This window comes from Amblyraja radiata, chromosome 2 (genome assembly GCF_010909765.2).
Source record: "Amblyraja radiata isolate CabotCenter1 chromosome 2, sAmbRad1.1.pri, whole genome shotgun sequence".
In the NCBI taxonomy this organism is placed as follows: domain Eukaryota; kingdom Metazoa; phylum Chordata; class Chondrichthyes; order Rajiformes; family Rajidae; genus Amblyraja; species Amblyraja radiata.
In genome coordinates, this window is record NC_045957.1 from 9,816,932 (window position 1) to 9,836,750 (window position 19,819).

Genomic DNA, 19,819 nt, shown 5'->3' on the forward strand with positions numbered 1-19,819 from the left:
AACTTTTTTTGTGTTCTCAACATAAGGTGACCATTCTATGTATCCTTTCCCGATATATATCACATTATATCTTCAAATTCCTGATATCATCCTTGTCTCGCCGACCCCTCCTTATCTTTTGGAATAATGTGTAAAATATAACAGCATGCAGCATGGTCTGAATGTATCAAAGTGTGATCTAAATAGAGTTTGATCCAGATTTATGGTGTTCTTTATGGCCTGGCTAATTTGTGTAACTTTTAGTGACTGGTGTTTCAATGGGAGAAGTTGTTTTCAAGAGAGAGTTAGCTTTAGCTCTTAGGGATATGGGGAGAAAGCGGGAACGGGGTACTGATTTTAGATGATCAGCCATGATCATATTGAATAGGCTCAAAGGGCCCAATGACCTACTTCTGCACCTATTTTCTGTGTTTCTATGGTGGATTTGTAATCTGGGATCGCTTTGTTTCTCAACCCATCTAGTCTTTTACCTTTCAAGAAATAAGTAACCTCCGTATTCCTACCAACAAACAAAATAGATCAGATTTATCTGTGTTGGACATCATTTACCAGTACAGGTACTTCTGCTGTCACACATGTGACACATGTATTGGATATAACAAGATTGATAAATTAGGGGGACACTATTTGTATTACATGGGCCCCATTAGTTATAATGTGATTTCAAATCGGGAACGAGAAAACAATGTAAACATTATTTTGGAAACTGCCAAGCAGAAAAAAAGCTGTCTTGTAGAAAAAAACTGATCCATGAAGCCTCCCCACAGCAATCAGCCACCATTGTCTCATAAGAGGACAGCTGCTACTTTAACCATGGGGAGCCATTGACATTGACAAGCGATCACTTCTATGGCCACCTGTGCATTAATACTTATCATACAATGTAACATACAGACTTTAGTATTTTTAACTTACAGTAACAAAAATAAACTTTTGAATTATTTTTGAAAATCCTGGGGCACAAAATAACTTTGTCTTTGTGAGTCTGAAACTATCTAGCCCTGTTCCCCCATTGAAACAATTGTTTTTATACTCTGATTTTCTGCAATGTGCAGTTTCTTAAAACCACAACTTTCACATTATAGCAGAACTATCAATATTTGGTAACTCACACCACCCCCCCCCCCCCTCCATATTCTCCTTGCAACATAGATATCAATGTCAAATTTAGAGCTTGTTTTTAATCCCAGAGTCTAAATTTTAAAGTAATGTTGAGTGGGAGTCCCAGCACTGAGCTTTGTTGAACATCACTATTCCCATTGCAAACAGATACCCTTTGTTCCCCTTCTCCGTTTATACAATCCTCATGCCAGCTACCAATCTATTATACTACTTGCATCCTGATATTACCTTCTCTACTGATCTATTAGAGTCATAGAGTCTTACAGATCGGAAATAGGCCCTTTGGCCCAACTTGCGCACACCAATTAGCATGTCCCCTCTATATCAGTCCCACCTGCCTGCGTTTGGTCCTTATCCCTCTAAACCTTTCCTAACCGTGTATCTGCCTAAATATTTCTCAAATTATACGATAGTACCTGCCTCCAGCACCTCATTTCATGCAACCACCACCCTTTGTGCAAACAAATTACCCCTCAGGTTCTCATTAAACCTTAACTACCCCCCCCCCCCCCCTAAACATGTCTTCGGTTCTTGATTCCCCTACTCTGGGCAAACCAAACCTATTCCTCTCATGGGAAATAAGAAGGATCTCGGCTCGAAATGTCTCCCATTCCTTCTCTCCAGAGATGCTGCCTGACCCGCTGAGTTATTCCAGCATTTTGTGTACCTTCGATTTAAACCAGCATCTGCAGCTCTTTCCTCTCACGATTTTATAACCTCCATAAGATCACCCTTCATCCTCTTTTATTTGCTTTTAAATCCATAAATGGTCTTGCCCCGCCCTACCTATCTGAGCTTCTACACCCTTATACACCCGCCCGCTCTCTCAGGTCAGATAATCAGCTGCTCCTGAGTGGGCCTAAAACTAAGCGGAAGCTCAGAGGGGACCGTGCCTTTGCTGTGTCGGCACCCAAATTATGGAACGATCTGCCTCTCCACATTAAACAGGCCTCTTCTCTGTCTGTTTTTAAATCTCTTCTTAAAACCCATCTCTTCTCTGTGGCCTTTGATACGCAGTAAGATGTCGACTTTATTTGCTTGATTGGTTTCTTATTTTGATTGCTTATTGCATGGCTATTATTTTTACTCATGTTTTATGTCTTTTGATTTATTGTTGTATTTCATATGTGATTTATGCGCCTTATGTGAGCTGTTATGTTATGTTATGTTATGTTGTCTGTTTATGATGTCTTGTTTTTTCTTCTGTACAGCACTTTGGTCAACATTGGTTGTCTTAAAGTGCTTAACAAATAAAGTTGGATTGGATTGGATTGGATCCTCCTGCACTCCAAGGAATAAAGCCCTAGTCTGCTCAACCTCTCCCTATAGCTCAGACCCTCGAGACCTGGCAACATCCTCGAAAATCTTCTCTGCACCCTATCCAGCTTGACATCTTTCCTCTAACACGGTGACCAAAACGGAACGCAATACCCTAAAAGTGGCTTCACCAATTTCTTATATAACTGCAACATGACCTCCCAACGTCTATACTCAATACTCTGAACGATGAAGGCCAAATTGTCCAAAGCTTTTTTGACCACCCTATCTACCTGTGACGCCATGTCAACAATGGGGTTCCTTAACAAAGGTCTTTTGAAAACCTAATCTGAACCTTGACTGATCTCTCTGCTACCACCTCAAGAAATGCAATTAGATTAGCCAAGCACGATTTCCCCCCTTGAAATCCAAACCAACCATTGACAGTTTTTGTTAATGCTAGATGTCCTATCTTTCGTAGAAAATCTAATATTTCAACAACTATTAATGTTAAGCTGACTGCTCATTAATTTTGTGGACATGTTCACTTTCGGTTCTCAGAAACTAACACCACATTAGCTAACATCCAGTCCTCTGGCACAACAAGTCTTTCTAAAGAATTATTACGTGTGTGCGGCTGTGTATCTGCCATCTCCACCTTGAAGCCTTTTAAAATGCATGGACGCAAGCAACGCACCTGGTGTTATGCTCTTTAATTTGGTGGGTGTGCATAATCTTTGGTCTTTTTCTACTGAACAAGAAGCTATTTCATTACTCATTTCATCTTCCAATGCCATGTCCACCTATTGACTCCCCTGGCAAATGTGGAAGGGAAATTGTGATTTATTTCAGTTGTCTCCCCCACACTATCTGTGCCATTGTCCTGTCCATCTCTTAATGATCCTATTCCCATCCTGACTTTTCATTGCTATTGATGAATTTGCAGCACGCTTGACTATTTTGTCTTTTGTTTCTTGATAAATTAATTCCATTATTCCAAATTGCCGTCTTCTCTCATCATTTTGTATTCTTTTATCGCTGAATCTGATCTTTACGTATACCTCTTCCTTCCCCTCGATTATCCCCACCTTATTTAAAATGCATGACCAGATCAAATTATCTTCAGTCTAGGTCCAATATCTATTTGCAGATTCAGAAATGAATTGTCAATTCCCAAGATCTAAAAATGTCCTATTTCTCATTCGCAACCATGCAGTAACCTGATTGCGGTTTCCAATCCATGCTTAATTGCTGGTAGTTATATCATGTTCTCTCACACTCACAAGCAACACCCAAGACCTTATGGAACCCAAGATTGGTACAATTTACATTTCACAAAAGCTACCAGCAAAGGTCACTTGCATTACGCAATAAAAGATGCTGGGGCATGGATTTTTATAAGTCCATAAGTGATAGGAGCAGAATTAGGCCATTCGGCCCATCAAGACTACTCCGCCATAAACTCATGCCTGATCTATCTTTCCCTATCTTAATGCCATTCTCCTGCCTTCTCCCCATGATCCCTGACACCCATACTAATCACATATCTATCTATCTATGCCTTAAAAAAAATCCACTGACTTGGCCTTCACAGCCTTCTGTGGTAAAGAATTCCACAGATTCACCACCCTCTGACTAAATAAATTCCTCCTCATCTCCTTCCTAAAAGAACGTCCTTTAATTCTGAGACCTCTGGTCCTAGACTGTCCCACTAGTGGAAACATCCTGTCCACATCCACTCTATCCAGGCCTTCCACTATTCGGTAAGTTTCAATGAGGTCCCCCCCTTCATTCTTTTAAACTCTAAATGTTATAGGGGTTCTCCAGTTTAACGCTGAATGGCTGATGGGCGATCACACTCCATACTCTTCCTCCCTTGGGATTGCAAAAAACCCTTAAATGAGTCCACGCATAACCCCAGGGGCTTGGGAGGGTATGTGTAGGAAGGAACTGCAGATGCTGCTTTAAACCAAAGACTGAAGAAGTTTGAAGAAGGGTCTCAACTCAAAACGTCACCCATTCCTTCTCTCCAGAGATGCTGCTTGTCCCGCTGAGTTACTCCAGCATTTTGTGTGTCTACCTAGTGACAATTAAACCACTGGATTAGGAGAAATATCAAATCTTTTCACTAATGCTGTTAAGAAAAGGAAGCCTGATTTTATCCAGGCAAACCAATATTTGACTAGATGTATCAAGGAGGGCGATCCTAAAATGCCTTTGAAAATGGGCTTGCTGTGCCTTCAGCTTAGGGGCAAATGGGGAAGGAAAACAAATGCCAACTTGAACCCTAGCACTTATACCCTCTGAACAAATAGATCATAATTTATACATCTTTTTATGTTCAGAGATCTTTTTGAGTTTCCAGATTTGTTATTGTGTGGGGAGGGGAATTAATAACTTTTCTTGTTGTGGTTGTGTATTTATTGTAAATGATGTGAATTTGCACTGTGTGTGTGTCTATAAGACATTTAACACAAATAGAGAAGATTTTTTTTTATCCCAATGGGACCAGGCTGCATTTGAATCAGGAGACTAAGAGGGGAAAATAATTCTCCATTTGCTGTGCAGTTGTCAGAAAATGTGGCACCCAATGTACACACTATCATGGCCTACCCGATGAGGATTGCATTAATCGTGACAGTGGAAGAGCCTTAAGGGCCTGTCCCACTTGGACGACCTAATCCATGAGTTTAGAAGACCCTAGACGATTTGAAAAAAATGTCAAGGTCGTGTTGACTCGCCAAAGTAAAAGACCTCCTACGACCTCCTACGACCTCCCACGACCCCCCTCGACCTCAGTCTTCCATACCTAAGACCAACTATGACTAGCTACGAGTGGAAAATTATCACATGATAAAATTGTCATGTTTGCATTTTTTTTCTTGGGCCAGTTACCGACCTACGACTATCTACGACCATCTACGACTACCTACGACTACCATCACAACCTACTACGACGTACCTACCACCTACCTGCTAGCAAAAAGTATCAATTTTTTCCATGCCGACCGTTTTTTTAAAACTCCTGGACATTTTTTATCAGGCTGGAAAAAACGCCGCAACCTCATGCTTCCTCACGAGCATGAGGAAGAGTTACGAAGACCTCCTACGACCTCGTGGCGACCATGCTGCGAGTATGAGTCAATGGCAAACACGGCAGAGGTCGCCCATTAGGTTGTGAAAGTGGGACAGGGGCTTAAGAGACAGGACATGTATTTTACACCATACTCAAAAAATAGGGCACGCCTTATAGGGAAGCACGACAATGAACTTGCAGGATGGATTACATGATCACTACTCTTGTAAGTGGTTTGGACAAACTATCTTCTGGTTCAAAAGCAAAAAAATGCAATCATGGCACAACAAAGTTAGTGATGAAAGTGCAGTGGAGTAAGCACCTGGATCATCCAGATCATTTTACTAATCCTACAGGCAGAGGCTGCAGCTCCTTACAATGCATCAGATTCAGTTACAAAAGTCAGACAGATCAAATGTCATGTGCTAGGAACCAATTTTTTCCAACTTTAAAAGTCGCATCATTGAGAAGATCACTCCCCGATAAACTTGAACAGTTCACATCTTTTTCAAAAAAAATTATGAAAATCGTAAAAAAAATATCACCTGTCTAAAAATAGTCAACACATTTGCGGAATGTGATTTTTTTTTACTGCTCAACTTTAAGTAACTTTGCATTCAAGAAAGTTGATCCGGACAGCTTCTCAATACACAATGTGACATTTTTTAAATATCTAAATCCTGGGGCTTCCTATAAAAACGTGGACATCCCCAATTCTTGACTCTGACAACCAGGATTGAAATTTCTCAATGAAGGAGGAAGAATAGACAAAAATGCTGGAGAAACTCAGCGGGTGAGGCAGCATCTATGGAGCGAAGGAAATAGGCAACGTTAAACAAGGAGGAAACATCAATTTGCTTTGGGCAAACAGATATTCTACATTTGCTGTTTTTTCTCAGGTGCCCGTGTTGAAGAGATTTAGACAGGGTGATCATTTTGTCCGAAGATATTTAATTTACTAAAAGGAGAAGGTGCAGTGAGGCTAACCGCAATAAACAGCTAACGGTTTATTAGTAGTACATTGGGTGTATTGAAGTGAAGAGAATAGTTTAACGGCATTCATAGAGGCAATTTCTTTACCTGCGATCTTGCATCCATATATTTCAAGGCGAAGTGCAATGCCATTCTCCCACGTCTGTGGTCTTATCCGCAAATATCGTGTCAGGATTTTCTGAGGAAACTGCCTTACGACTGTATCATTGGGGCTGCTGTTGCCTTGAAATACCTGCAAAATTAAAGCCCGCAATCAGCCTCGGACAAATATTCTCAACAGGTAAATCTAGAATTCTTCAAGTTCAGAGTCGGCTTGTCATAATGCTATGTGTAGGAAGGAACTGCAGATGCTGGTTTAAACAGAAGATAGACACAAAATGCTGGAGTAACTCAGCGGGACAGGCAGCAACTCTGGGGAGATGGAATGGGTGGCGTTTCGGGTCGAGACAACCTTTGGCGCCATTTTCAAGTCCCAGTTGCTGTAAGTGCAGGGATCTTGAAATGACCATGTCATTCTGATGTCCTGGCGGCGTCGCAGGGTCGGCCCAACGGTCTAACACGGAGCTACGTTGCTTAGAAACATAGAAAATAGTTGACGTTTTGGGTCGAGACCCTTCTGCAGACTGATTCAGGCTGAAGAAGGGTCTCGACCCGAAACATCACCCATTCCTTCTCTCCAGAGATGCTGCCTGTCCCACTGAGTTACTCCAGCATTTTGTGTCATAATGCTATAGTATGTAGCTCGTGCCAAGGTACAGATCCAAGAGCTGGCAGTCCTTGAGATTCATCAGCTTTATGGGCTTCAAAGGAGAGATGTTTTGGCCCAGACTTTTCTCACACAACATCTACGCCTTCCACTAACAATTACTGATTGGGAGCACGAATCCTATCTGCCTCAGTTGCTCCCTACTCCAAACATGGTAACTAAATCATCATTTTCCTATATGTGGGAAGGAACTGCAGAGCTGGTTTACACTGCAGATAGACACAAAATGCTGGAGTAACTCAGGGGGACAGGCAGCATCTCTGGTTAGAAGGAATGGGTGATGTTTCGGTTCGAGACCTTTCCTCAGGATGAGGACTGGGGTCTCGACCCGAAATGTCACCCTTTCCTTCTCTCCAGAGATGCTGACAGTCCCGCTGAGTTACTCCAGCATCAAGGGTTAACAAAAATATTGGGGAAACTCAGTGGGTGAGGCAGCATCTATGGAGCGAAGGAATAGGTGACGTTTCGGTCGAGACCCTTCTTCAGACTCAAGCATTAAGGGGATGGTTCTCAGAGACTATCTATCATAGAAACATAGAAACATAGAAAATAGGTGCAGGAGGAGGCCATTCGGCCGTTCGAGCCAGCACCGCCATTCATTGTGATCATGGCTGATTGTCCCCAATCAATAACCCGTGCCTGCCTTCTCCCCATATCCCTTGACTCCACTAGCCCCTAGAGCTCTATCTTACTCTCTCTTAAATCCATCCAGTGATTTGGCCTCCACTGCCCTCTGTAGCAGGGAATTCCACAAATTCACAACTCTCTGGGTTAAAAAAAAAATTCTCACCTCAGTCTTAAATGGCCTCCCCTTTATTCTAAAACTGTGGCCCCTGGTTCTGGACTCGGCCAACATTGGGAACATTTTTCCTGCATCTACCTTGTCCAGTCCTTTTATAATTTTATATGCTTCTATAAGGTACCCCCTCATCCTTCTAAACTCTAGTAATACAAGCCTAGTCTTTTCAATCTTTCCTCATATGACAGTCCCGCCATCCCAGGGATCAATCTCGTGAACCTACGCTGCACTGCCTCAATCACAAGGATGTCCTTCCTCAAATTAGGAGACCAAAGCTGTACACAATACTCCAGATGTGGTCTCACCAGAGCCCTGTACAACTGCAGAAGAACCTCTCTACTCCAATACTGAAATCCTCTTGTTATGTGGCTCTTGTTATCCTGTGACTGTAGCATACGCCTGCACTGAGACATTCCTTGCACCACATTCCTCCATACTGGTAGACTGCCCTCAGGGTATGCTGATCAAACCCCGGGAGACAGGAAGATTAATTTAACTAAAATTTTAATTTGATGACAATACTAACTTTAACAGATTTATTCGCTCATAAGATTGGTCAGGTAAATATTATATCCAATCTCACTTTACTCCAGAATGGCGTCTCAGTGGGAAGATAAGGGCCGACTATTAAGGACTTGGAGTCATCGATATGCCAGAGCAGATAGGGATGATAGATTTCCTTACCTGAAGGACATTAATTTAATTTTGAAACCCAATGTGTTTTTCAACAACAGTACTCTAGCTTATTTATTACCATTAGTTTAGTTTAGTTTAGTTCAGCGATACATCGCGGAAACAGGCCCTTCGTCCCACCAAGTCCGCGCCATCCAGCGATCCCCGCACACTAACGCCATCCTGCGCACACCAGGGGCTATTTACAATTTTTTAACAAGCCAATCAGCCTACAAACCTGTACGTCTTTGAAGTGTGGGAGGAAACCGGAGCTCCCGGAGAAAACCCACGCAGGTCACGGGGGGAACGTACAAACTTCATACATACGTTCTCTATACATGTATTCAAGAGATAGTTAGATTTCGCTCTTAGGGCTATCAGAATCAAGGGATAGGGGGCGAAAGCAGGAACGGGGTACTGATTCTGGATGATCAGCCACGATCATATTGAATGGCGGTGCTGGCTCGAAGGGCTGAATGGCCTACTCCTGCACCTATTGTCTATGTTTCCATACAGCACCCATAGTCAGGGTCAAAACCGGGTCTTCTGGCACTGTAAGGCAGCTACTCTACCACTGTGCCACCGTGCCACCCTCACGCTAGATTTTCATTACTGATTTATCTTAGTATTTGAGCCTACATTTCCCAGTTGTCAAGATGGAATTTGAACTCACGTCTCCAGACCAAACACCCAGGCGTTTGGTTACTAGCACCGTAAATGAACCAATCCACCTGTAAGACCGCTTTGTTAGATTCAATGTTGCTCAGAGGATAATGAAGCCTCCAGTCAAGATTCAAGAGAATGCCCTTCAACCAAATCACTCTCTGATAATCTCAATCCTTTACTCTAAATGTATCTCAGCTGGCACAATTTTACATTCTGGACTAGAATCAATTGAAGTCTATCCTGAGGCAAACACATTTTTTTTTATGACTGAGAACCTTAACAGACTGATAAAAAAAAAAAGATCTTTATCAGTCACTGGTATGACTTAATTTGAATATTCGTCTCTGTGGAGAGTGGAGAATTGAGTGTAGGACTAAAATAGTTTAATTGTACAATCAGCACTAAGGATTTTCGACATCTTTCATATCTTTTGTATGTCATTGAAGTGTGATTACTTCAAGGTGTATTGTCTGCTATCAGCTGTGGTGAACTTAAATCCCAAGCGGGATAAAGATCTCGAGTTCTATTTAACTGTGTTGCTACGGAGACGTGCAAGTAATTCCAGCTGCTTAACTCTGTGCATTCTTATTCCTACGTCCAGCTGTTAATGATGCAACAGCATTGAGGAAAAGCACCAATTCAATAAAATGGTGGCAATGTGCAAATCTTCTCCACTGTACATTTACTGCCTTTACTTCATCGACAAATACCTCAGTGAGTGAGGCAGTTAAAATTAACTATAATATTGAAATACTTAGAAATGTTTCATCCACAGAGAAGTTGATGAAGACAGAACCAGGGATCACTGTTTAAGAATAAGGGGTAGGCCTTTTAGGACTGAGATGAGGAAAAACTTTTTCACCCAGAGAGTTAAGAATCTGTGGAATTCTCTGCCACAGAGGGCAGTGGAAGCCAATTCACTGGATGTTTTCAAGAGAGAGTTAGATTTAGCTCTTAGGGCTAACGGATCAAGAGATATGGGGAAAAGGCAGGAACGGGTACTGATTTTGGATGATCAGCCATGTTCATATTGAATGGCGGTGCTGGCTCGAAGGGCCGAATGGCCTACTCCTGCACCTATTTTCTGTGTTTTCTATGTTATAGGAGGATGAAGTCAATGGTTCTCTTTCTGCCGAAGGTAGACACAAAAAGCTGGAGTAACTCAGCGGGTCAGAGAAAAGGAATGGGTGAGGTTTCGGGTCGAGACCCTTCTTCAGACCGAGAGTCAGGGGAAAGGGAAACAAGAGATATAGACGGTGATACAGAGAGATATAGAAAAAAATGAATGAAAGACGTGCAAAATAAGTTTCGGCCTGTGTCCACTCACCTACTCACTTAGCAAATAACACAGTCTTAAAAACATTATGGGTTCTGCTTGTCCTATCCTTCTGAGGAAGAGAGTTCCAAAGATTCACGACCCTCTGAGAAAGAAACTCTCTCCTATTGAAGGTTCAACCCGTTATTTCTATTGAGTGACCTCTGTGTAAAGAGTGGCTGCTTTCAGTTCCGGGACCTCAATACCAGTTTGATTGAGACTTAACTGATCTACTGCACCATTCATCCCCTGGGTTTGAAGAAGGGACTCAACCCGAAACGTCACCCATTCCTTCTCTCCAGAGATGCTGCCTGTCCCGCTGAGTTACTCCAGCATTTTGCGTCTACCTTCGATTTAAACCGGCATCTGCAGTTCTTTCCTGCACGTTGGGCAATTAATGACGATTTTGATCAAATTGGACAGGTTCAGGAATGGCTCGGAGATTAACTCCATCAGATCATTGCGCAGATGCTGATGATAAAATCATCACTGCAGGTCAGAGATGCGCATTCAAGTTAGTTTTTTTCAAAGATTTGTTATCTTTATGTTGCCTGCTTTATACACCGTATGATCCAAATCTCCACTCGGGAGAAAGTGGGTTTTGGTTTTAAGCCAAACTTTAGGAATTCAGTTTCACGCAACACAGGCCAATGATTAAGTACAGTGTGAAGGTGGTGAAGTGTAAGAGAGTGGCTGCCTTTGGATGAGATATCTGACCAAGGTTCCATTTACCCTGTTGTGGGGAAGACCCCACGGTTCAAAGAAGTGCAGAGTAGCAGAGAGTGGAATTCTTTGCCACAGAGTGGAACTCATTGCCGCAGAAGGCTGTGGAGGCCAAGTCAGTGGTATTTTTAAGGCAGAGATAGATAGATTTTTGAATAGTACCGGTGTCACAGGTTATGGGGAGAAGGCAAGAGAACGGGGTTCGGGGGGAGAGATAGATCATCTGTGATTGAATGGCGGAGTAGACTTGATGGGCCGAATGGTCTAATTCTACTCATAACACTTGTGACCTTTTCTCAAGCATTCCCACTGACGAGAATTCCTTAACCAACGGCAAAATAAAACAGATGCAGTAGATCCATGATTCCTAATTGAGAGCAGGTTAAGAATGCCAGTTGTACATCACAGCAAACTGCTATGCTCCGGGACTGTTTGAAACAATTACCATTTAATATTGACATGTTTGAAAATAATTTAAACAGATTGAATAGGTCCCACTGAGTCTTCTCACACAAAAAGTGATTTTGAGCTTTACACCAAAGCTATTAATGCACGAGAATAAAAATCATTTAGGATTCATTCTGCTTATATATTCAATCATTACTTGATAGCCATTTTCAGTTGAGACTGCCATTCATTTATTTATATTTAAGAGATTACAGGTGGCATGAGTTTATGCATTCAATTTGGGTTAAACAAGGAGCTGGTTAACTATTCAGATTTGGAAGTTATTTTAAATAAAGTCATAGAGTGATACAGTGTGGAAACAGGCCCTTCGGCCCAACTTGCCCACACCGGCCAACAATGTCCCAGCTACACTAGGTACACTTGCGCTTGGTCCATATCCCTCCAAACCTATCCAATCCATGTACTTGTCAAACTGTTTCTTAAACGATGGGATAGTCCCAGCCTCAACTACCTTCTCTGGAAGCTTGTTCCATACACCCACCACCCTTTGGGTGAAAAAATTACCCCTCAGATTCCAATTAAATCTTTTCCCCTTCACCGTGAACCTTTGTCCTCTGGTACTCGATTCCCCTACTCTGGGCAAGCGATTCTGTGCATCTACCCGAGCGATTCCTCTCATTATTTTACACACCTCTATAAAATCACACCTCATCCTCCCTGTGCTCCAAGGAATAGAGACCCAGCCTACTCAACCTTTCCCTATAGCTCACACCCTCTAGTCCTGGCAACATCCTCATAAATTTTCTCTGAAGGCCAAGATGCCAAAAGCCTTTTTGACCACCTTATCTACCTGCGACTCGACCTTCAGGGAACCATGTACCAGTACTCCTAGATCCCTCTGCTCTACAATGCTCCCCAGATGCCTACCATTCACTGTGTAGGTCCTACCCAAGTTAGACTTCCCAAAATGTAACACCTCACAGTGGGGGGAGTGGAGGGGTGGTGGGGGTGGGTGGGGGGTTGGGTGTGGGGGTGGGTGGGGGGGTGGTGGAGGTGGGGGTGTGGGGGTGGGGATTAGGGGGTGTGGGGGTGTGGGAGGGGGGAGGGTTGCATGGACAGGGGGTGGGGGGGGGGGGGTTGGGGGTGTGGGGGGGGGGGGGGTTGGATAGGCAGGGGGCTGTGGGGGGGGGGGGGGGGGGGTCAAGTGAAAGCATTAGATACCCTGAACTAAAATAGGCAATTGTGAATCCAGGTATACATTGCAGAAATGTGATCGGGTTAAATAAGCACGTTTTTCTTCAACATATGTTGTCTATTACTGTAGCTATTTGCTCATTCATTGTAATCTGCTGGATCATGGTCTTTGGCAAGGAAGAGTGAATGAATTCTGCGCATTAAATGGATTCTGTGAACTTTAATTGTTGACCCACCCAAAGTAATAATATCCTCCAGTGTCCACCAATGAGGCAATCCTTTTATATATTTTAAGAGAAAATGAACAAGGTAGTAAGATATTTTTTAGTATTTAGTTTAGAATTCCAGCGGAGAAACACGGCCTTTCAGCCGACCGAGTCTGCACCGACCAGCGATCCCTGCACACTACCACCATCCTACACGTACTAGGGACAATTTTACATTTATACCAAGCCAATTAACCTACAAACCTATACCTGTGGGAGGAAACCAAAGATCTCAGAGAAAACCCACACAGGTCACGGGGAGAACGTATAACCCTCGTACAGACAAGCAGCCGTTGTCAGGATCGAACCCGTGTCTCTGGCGCTGCAAGGCAGCAACTCTACTGATGTGCCACCGTCCTTCCCATAATCCATCTTGTACTTTAGTATTTCTTCTGTACTACTTCAGATTGCACTGAAATCTTTGCACTATTCTGCTGTTTTGCATTTGTTATTGTACTTATCCAAGTTCACTCTATCCTTAATGTTTACTCTACGAGTTTCATGCGAACAAAGATTTTAAATGACAATAAACTAATCTGAATCTGATAGACACTAAAAGCTGGAGTAACTCAGCGGGTCAGACAGCATCTCTGGAGAAGGAATAGGTGACTTTTCAGGTCGAGACCCTTCTTCAGACTCTGAATCTGAATGTGATATTGGTTCTGAGAGACGATTTTGATATTTTAAAGTGAATTGTAAATGAAAGTTGTGTTGAAAGGAACTGCAAAATGCTGGTTTAAACCGAAGTTAGACACCAAAATGCTGGAGTAACTCAGCGGGACAGGCAGCATCTCTGGAGAGAAGGAATGGGTGACGTTTCGGGTCGAACCCTTCTTCAGACTGAATGGAAGTTGTTGTTGTTTGCGATGCATCTAATCAGATTTCTACCTCTGACGCACCACATGACTTCAGCTCCAGGAACACATGCACCCTGCACAGATGTGAGTGAATGAATGCTCACGTACTCATTATCACACAAAACGCCATTCAGCCCCTGTTCCACACCAGTTCCTATAGCAGAGTAATCCTATCAGTCGCAAACCTCTCTCCTTACACTCTCTCCTCCTCTCATGCAACGTATTCTTCCTCAAGTGCTAATCAACCTACTGTTTCCACAGATGCATTGTATTGTAATTGGGACAGTTTCTTCCCAGCTGGGTCGATGGTTGAAAGGGTCAAGAACTTCAAATTCCTGGGGGTGCACATCTCTGAAGATCTTTCCTGGTCCGAGAACACTAACGCAATTATCAAAAACGCTCATCAGCGCCTCTACTTCCTGAGAAGATTACGGAGAGTCGGATTGTCAAGGAAGACTCTCTCTAACTTCTACAGGTGCACAGTAGAGAGCATGCTGACCGGTTGCATCGTGGCTTGGTTCGGAAATTTGAGCGCCCTGGAGAGGAAAAGACTACAAAAAGTAGTAAACACTGCCCAGTCCATCATCGGCTCTGACCTTCCTTCCATCGAGGGGATTTATCGCAGTCGCTGCCTCAAAAAGGCTGGCAGTATCATCAAAGGCCCACACCATCCTGGCCACACACTCATCTCCCTGCTACCTTCAGGTAGAAGGTACAGGAGCCTGAAGACTGCAACAACCAGGTTCAGGAATAGCTACTTCCCCTCAGCCATCAGGCTATTAAACCTGGCTCGGACAAAACTCTGATTATTAGCAACCACTTTCTGTTATTTGCACTACCAGTTTATTTATTCATGTGTGTATATATTTATATCATGGTATATGGACACATTTATCTACTATTTTCTGTGTGCTTAAGCAAAGCAAGAATGTCATTGTCCTATACAGGGACACATGACAATAAACTCACTTGAACTTAGACCCAGATTGCAGTGCTGAACTACTATCTACCTCATTGGTGATCCTCGGGCTATCTTTGATTGGACTTTGAAGGTAGACAAAAGTGCTGGAGAAACTCAGCGGGTGCGGCAGCATCTATGGAACGAAGGAAATAGGCGACGTTTCGGGCTGAAACCCTTCTTTAGACTTTGGACTTTGCTGGCTTTACCTTGTACGTGTATTCCCTTATCAAGTATCGACACAATGTAAATGGCTCGATTGGAATCATGGATTGTCTTTCTGCTGACTGGCTAGCACGCAACAAAAGCTTTTCACTGTACCTTGGTACACGTGACAATTGACTGGACAGAACTAAACTTAACTCGTAGAAGGCATTCTAATGGGATGCATCACAGCTTGGTTTGGCAACATCTTTGCTGCAAGAAATTTGTAGAGTTGTGGATATAGCCTGCCCATCGCACAAACCAGTCTACCCCCACCCCCCCCCCCCCCCCCCCCCCCCCCCCCCCACCCCTTCATGGACTTCATGATGCTCCTCATGGAAAGAAGCCAACATAATCAAGAACCATTTTCATCCCTGTCTTTCCCCCTCCCCCCCTCACCCATCAGGTAGAGTATACAAAAACTTGAAAGCATGTACCACCAGACTCATGAACAGCTTCTTCCCTGCTGTTATCAGACTAATACATGGTCTTCTTGAGATGCAGGAATCTGTGCTGGGACCTCTGTTGTTAATGATACATAAAAATAACTTGGGGACAAATATAGATGTTAGTAAGTTTGCAGATGACACAACAGTTACTGGAGTTACAGAGAGTGAAGAAGGCTGTCAAGGGATAAAGCAGGATATAGATCAGGTACAGTTTGTGGCAGACCGAAGATAGGCACAAAATGCTGGAGTAACTCAGCGGGACAGGCAGCATCTCTGGATAGAAGGAATGGGTGACATTTCAGGTTGAGACCCTTCTTCAGACTGAATCAGGGGACGGAGACACAGAGATACAGATAAGTCAATATTCATACCACTGGGTTGTAAGATGCCCAACTTCACTGTTCTCTATATATTCTCCATATTGACTTCTCTAACTTCAAGTAACCTTTGCCTTTTCTGCTCTCTCCATAACTCCCCCCTTCTCAGTTCCCCGACTAGTCTGTCTGTCCTTGTTTACATTTTAACTGTTTGCTTTATTGTTACCTTCTCCTACTAACAATGATCTATTCTCCACTTTCCTTGATTTTTCATCCACTTTGTCGTGTTTTCACACCTTACACTTCCTTATCTCTGTATCTCTGTCTCCCCTGATTCAGACTGCAGAAGGGTCTCAATCCAAAATGTCACACTTTCCTTCTATCCAGCGATGCGGAAGTGGCGGCACTGCCCTGGCAGCAGTGGCTCGCCTGCAGTCCGTTTGTTTTTACTTTTTTGTGTTGTTTTTTTTCGTTTTGTCTAGTTAAGTTTTTGTTTTTTAGGTTGTGTTTATGTGGGGGGGTTGAAACGGGGCTTGTTGTCTCTCCCTTCGGGGGAATGCGACTTTTTTGTCGTATCCCCCTTCTCTGCCTCCGTCTGCGCTGAGGCCTAATGGCGGAGCTGGCGACCTCGAGACTCCGGAGGCAGAGCCAGTCAGGACTTGCCCTGGGCTCGCTCCCGTGAGGGCGGTCCGGCTCGGGGCTGGACCGGCGCTCCCGTGAGGGGCTGTGACGCTCCCGTGAGGGCGGCCTGGCGCGGGGCTGAGACTCTCCCGTGAGGGGCTGTGGCGCTCCCGTCGGGGCGGCCCAGCCCGAGGGTGGAATGGCGTTCCCTTCAGAGCGGCCCAGCTCGAGGGTGGTATGGCGCTCCCGTCGGAGCGGCCCAGCTCGAGGGAGGTACGGCGCTCCCGTCGGAGCGGCCCAACTCGAGGGAGGAATGGCACTCACGTGAGGGCGATCCGGCTCGGGGCTGGAACGGTGCTCCGGTGGCTGGGACGGCGTTCTGGCGGCGGTGACCTGAGTCCGGGGTTCAGCCGCGGGCCAGCGGCTGCGTTCGCTGGACTGGAGGGCGGCAGCTTCGAACACCCCGGGCCGCGGTGTTTGAGCCGGCCCGTTTGCGGGGTTCGGTGAGCCGCGGGACTGGTTGTACCATCGCCCGGTGGGGTATCGCCTCAGCACAGAGGGAGAAGAGGAGGGAAGAGACTGCAGCCCTAAGATTTTTGCCTCCACCACAGTGAGGAGGTGTTTGGATGTTAATTTGTGTTTGTTGTTGTTTATTATTGTATTATTGTATGTATGACTGCAGGCACGAAATTTAGTTCAGACCGTAAGGTCCGAATGACAATAAAGGTAATTCTATTCTATTCTATTCTATTCTATGCTGCCGGTCCCGCTGAGTTGCTCCAGCATTTTGTGTCTACCTTTGACTTAAACCAGCTTCTGCAGTTCTTTCCTACACAAGAATCTGTCAATCTGTGGCTTAAACATATCCATTGACTTGGCCACCACAACCTTCTGTGGCAAAGAATTCCACTGATTCACCACCCTCTAAAGAAATTCCTCCTAAAGGAACGTCCTTTAATTCTAAGGCCTCTCCACACCCAATATTCCAACAACTTACCTTTTGCTTATTCTTTTCTTTCACTGTGATCCAGTCTTCACCATTAGAACTCACATCAACCTTGTAGGTCAGAATGTAATACATCCGCCGGGTTTCTTGGGAGACAGCACCTTGTGTTGCTATTGCAGAGATGTACTGCAGGAACCCCAGGTCTACCTGCAGGATTAAAAACAGCCAGAGATTGTTAGGCATGTTTATAATTGATGATATCATGCCTTAATTCAAATTATATAGAATTAAAAACATGGCCACAACTCTTACCAATGTTTCCAAGTAGTCTAATGAAATCCAAATTGTAAAATAAAATTACCCGTTTATTTATAAAGTCATGTCATTGAAATTAGGCCATTCGGCCCATCAAGTCTACTCCGCCATTCAATCATTCCTGAACTATCTTTCCCTCTCAACCCCATTCTCTTGCCTTCTCCCCATAACCCCTGACACCCGTACCAGTCTAAATAAGGGTCTCGACCCGAAACTTCACCCATTCCTTCTCTCCAGAGATGTTGCCTGTCCCGCTGAGTTCCTCCAGCATTTTGTGTCTTATCTTCAATAATCTATCAATCTCTGCCTTTAAAAATATTCTTTGACTTTGGCCTCCACAACCTTCTGTGGGAAAGAATTCCACAGATTCACCATCCTTTTATGGGGAGTTTATGCTTCTTATTATTCTATAGTTGATGCAGAGGTTGTTACTATCAGATCTAAAGCAAGCTCTGGTACAGAATAGGTGTCCATTTTGTCCTTCTGTAATGGATCGATTCTTTTGCTAGAAACCCTGCATTTATGAATTTATTCTTAAGTTCACTGTTAGCGTGATTGTCAGTTATGCGGGTGCCGCAAGCCCTTTCTCCTTCACTGACATCTGTGCCTTAGATTAAATCTTCCTGGATTTCTTATGCAAGGAGGTCAGTCAGGAATTGCAGCTGGAGTTTGGCTCAGCTGTCTGGTTCAACTGAAGTTGGGGCAGTTCATGAACTCAGAATGAAAGACGCATGGATAGTTGGTCGCTGCTGGAGTAATCGAACCTCTCATCTGTCTCCTTGAAGCAGATAAGAAAAGAAAAAAGGATGCACAGAATCTATTGCCCAGAGTAGGGGAATCGAGGACCAGAGGACATAGGTTCAAAGTGAAGGGGAAAAGATTTAATAGGAATCTGAGGGGTAACTTTTTCGCACAAAGGGTGGTGGGTGTATGGAAAAAGGAGGAGGTAGTTGAGGCTGGGACTATCCCAACGCTGAAGAAACAGTTGGACAGGTACATGGAAAGGACAGGTTTGGTGGGATATGGACCAAGCACAGGCAGGTGGGACTAGTGTAGCTGGGACATGTTGGCTGGTGTGGGCAAGTTTGGCCAAAGGTCCTGTTTCCACACTGTATCATTCTATGACTATGACTCTAAAATGGAAAACAACAAAGGTTATGTCGCCTACTCCTTCGCTCCATAGATGCTGCCTCACCCGCTGAGTTTCTACAGCATTTTTGTCTACCTAAGATTACAGAGGATGCAGGTCTGGAGAAACGTTGCCCCCGGTGTTTGTAACACTTCTCTCGGAGTTTACAACACTTCTCCCTTTTTTTTGCAACACTTTGCTGAAATTGGTCCTAAACTAGAGGGGCTTGCCAATATTGTTTCTACCTCATCTCATCCCAATGCGTGCCCTCTTCTGCAACATCCATACTCAATCCCAAATCCAATCTATTTATTTGAACACCAGAGTAACTCAGCGGGACAGGCAGCATCTCTGGATAGAAGGAATGGGTGACGTTTCGTGTTGAGACTCTTCCTTTTCTCGACCCGAAGCATCACCCGTTCCTTCTCTCCGGAGATGCTGCCTGTCCCGCTGAGTTACTCCAGCTTTTTTTTGCGTCTATCTTCAGGATGTGGCGAAATGCAGCTTTTCAAAAAAAATCAAAAAATGTATTCAATTATTAAAAATAATATTTACAATACAATAAAACGAAACAGAACCCACCACCATAATACAAGACAAACAAATATCTAAATAAACTACTGTACAACTATGTTACAATCCTTGTCGAGGATGCATTCAACCCCCCGCGGTCGAAATGCAGCCTTGGAGGAGAACACACATATTAAACACACGACTATGTCTTTAGAAGGCCGATAAATGCCACGTTGTGTCAACGACACCCCGA

General features: G+C 44.0%; 1 protein-coding gene across 2 annotated transcripts in view; it reads right to left on the reverse strand.

Annotated features, from left to right (window-relative positions):
• Positions 1 to 19,819, reverse strand: part of nrp1 (neuropilin 1) — a 265,706-nt gene that overhangs the window by 68,122 nt on the left and 177,765 nt on the right. For both annotated transcript variants that reach the window (XM_033042001.1, XM_033041992.1), the window contains exons 8-9: positions 17,661 to 17,816; positions 6,536 to 6,680 (exon numbers count right to left, since the gene is read on the reverse strand). In XM_033042001.1, the coding sequence (XP_032897892.1) occupies positions 6,536 to 6,680; positions 17,661 to 17,816 (301 nt within the window). The remainder of the gene's footprint in view (positions 1 to 6,535; positions 6,681 to 17,660; positions 17,817 to 19,819) is intronic.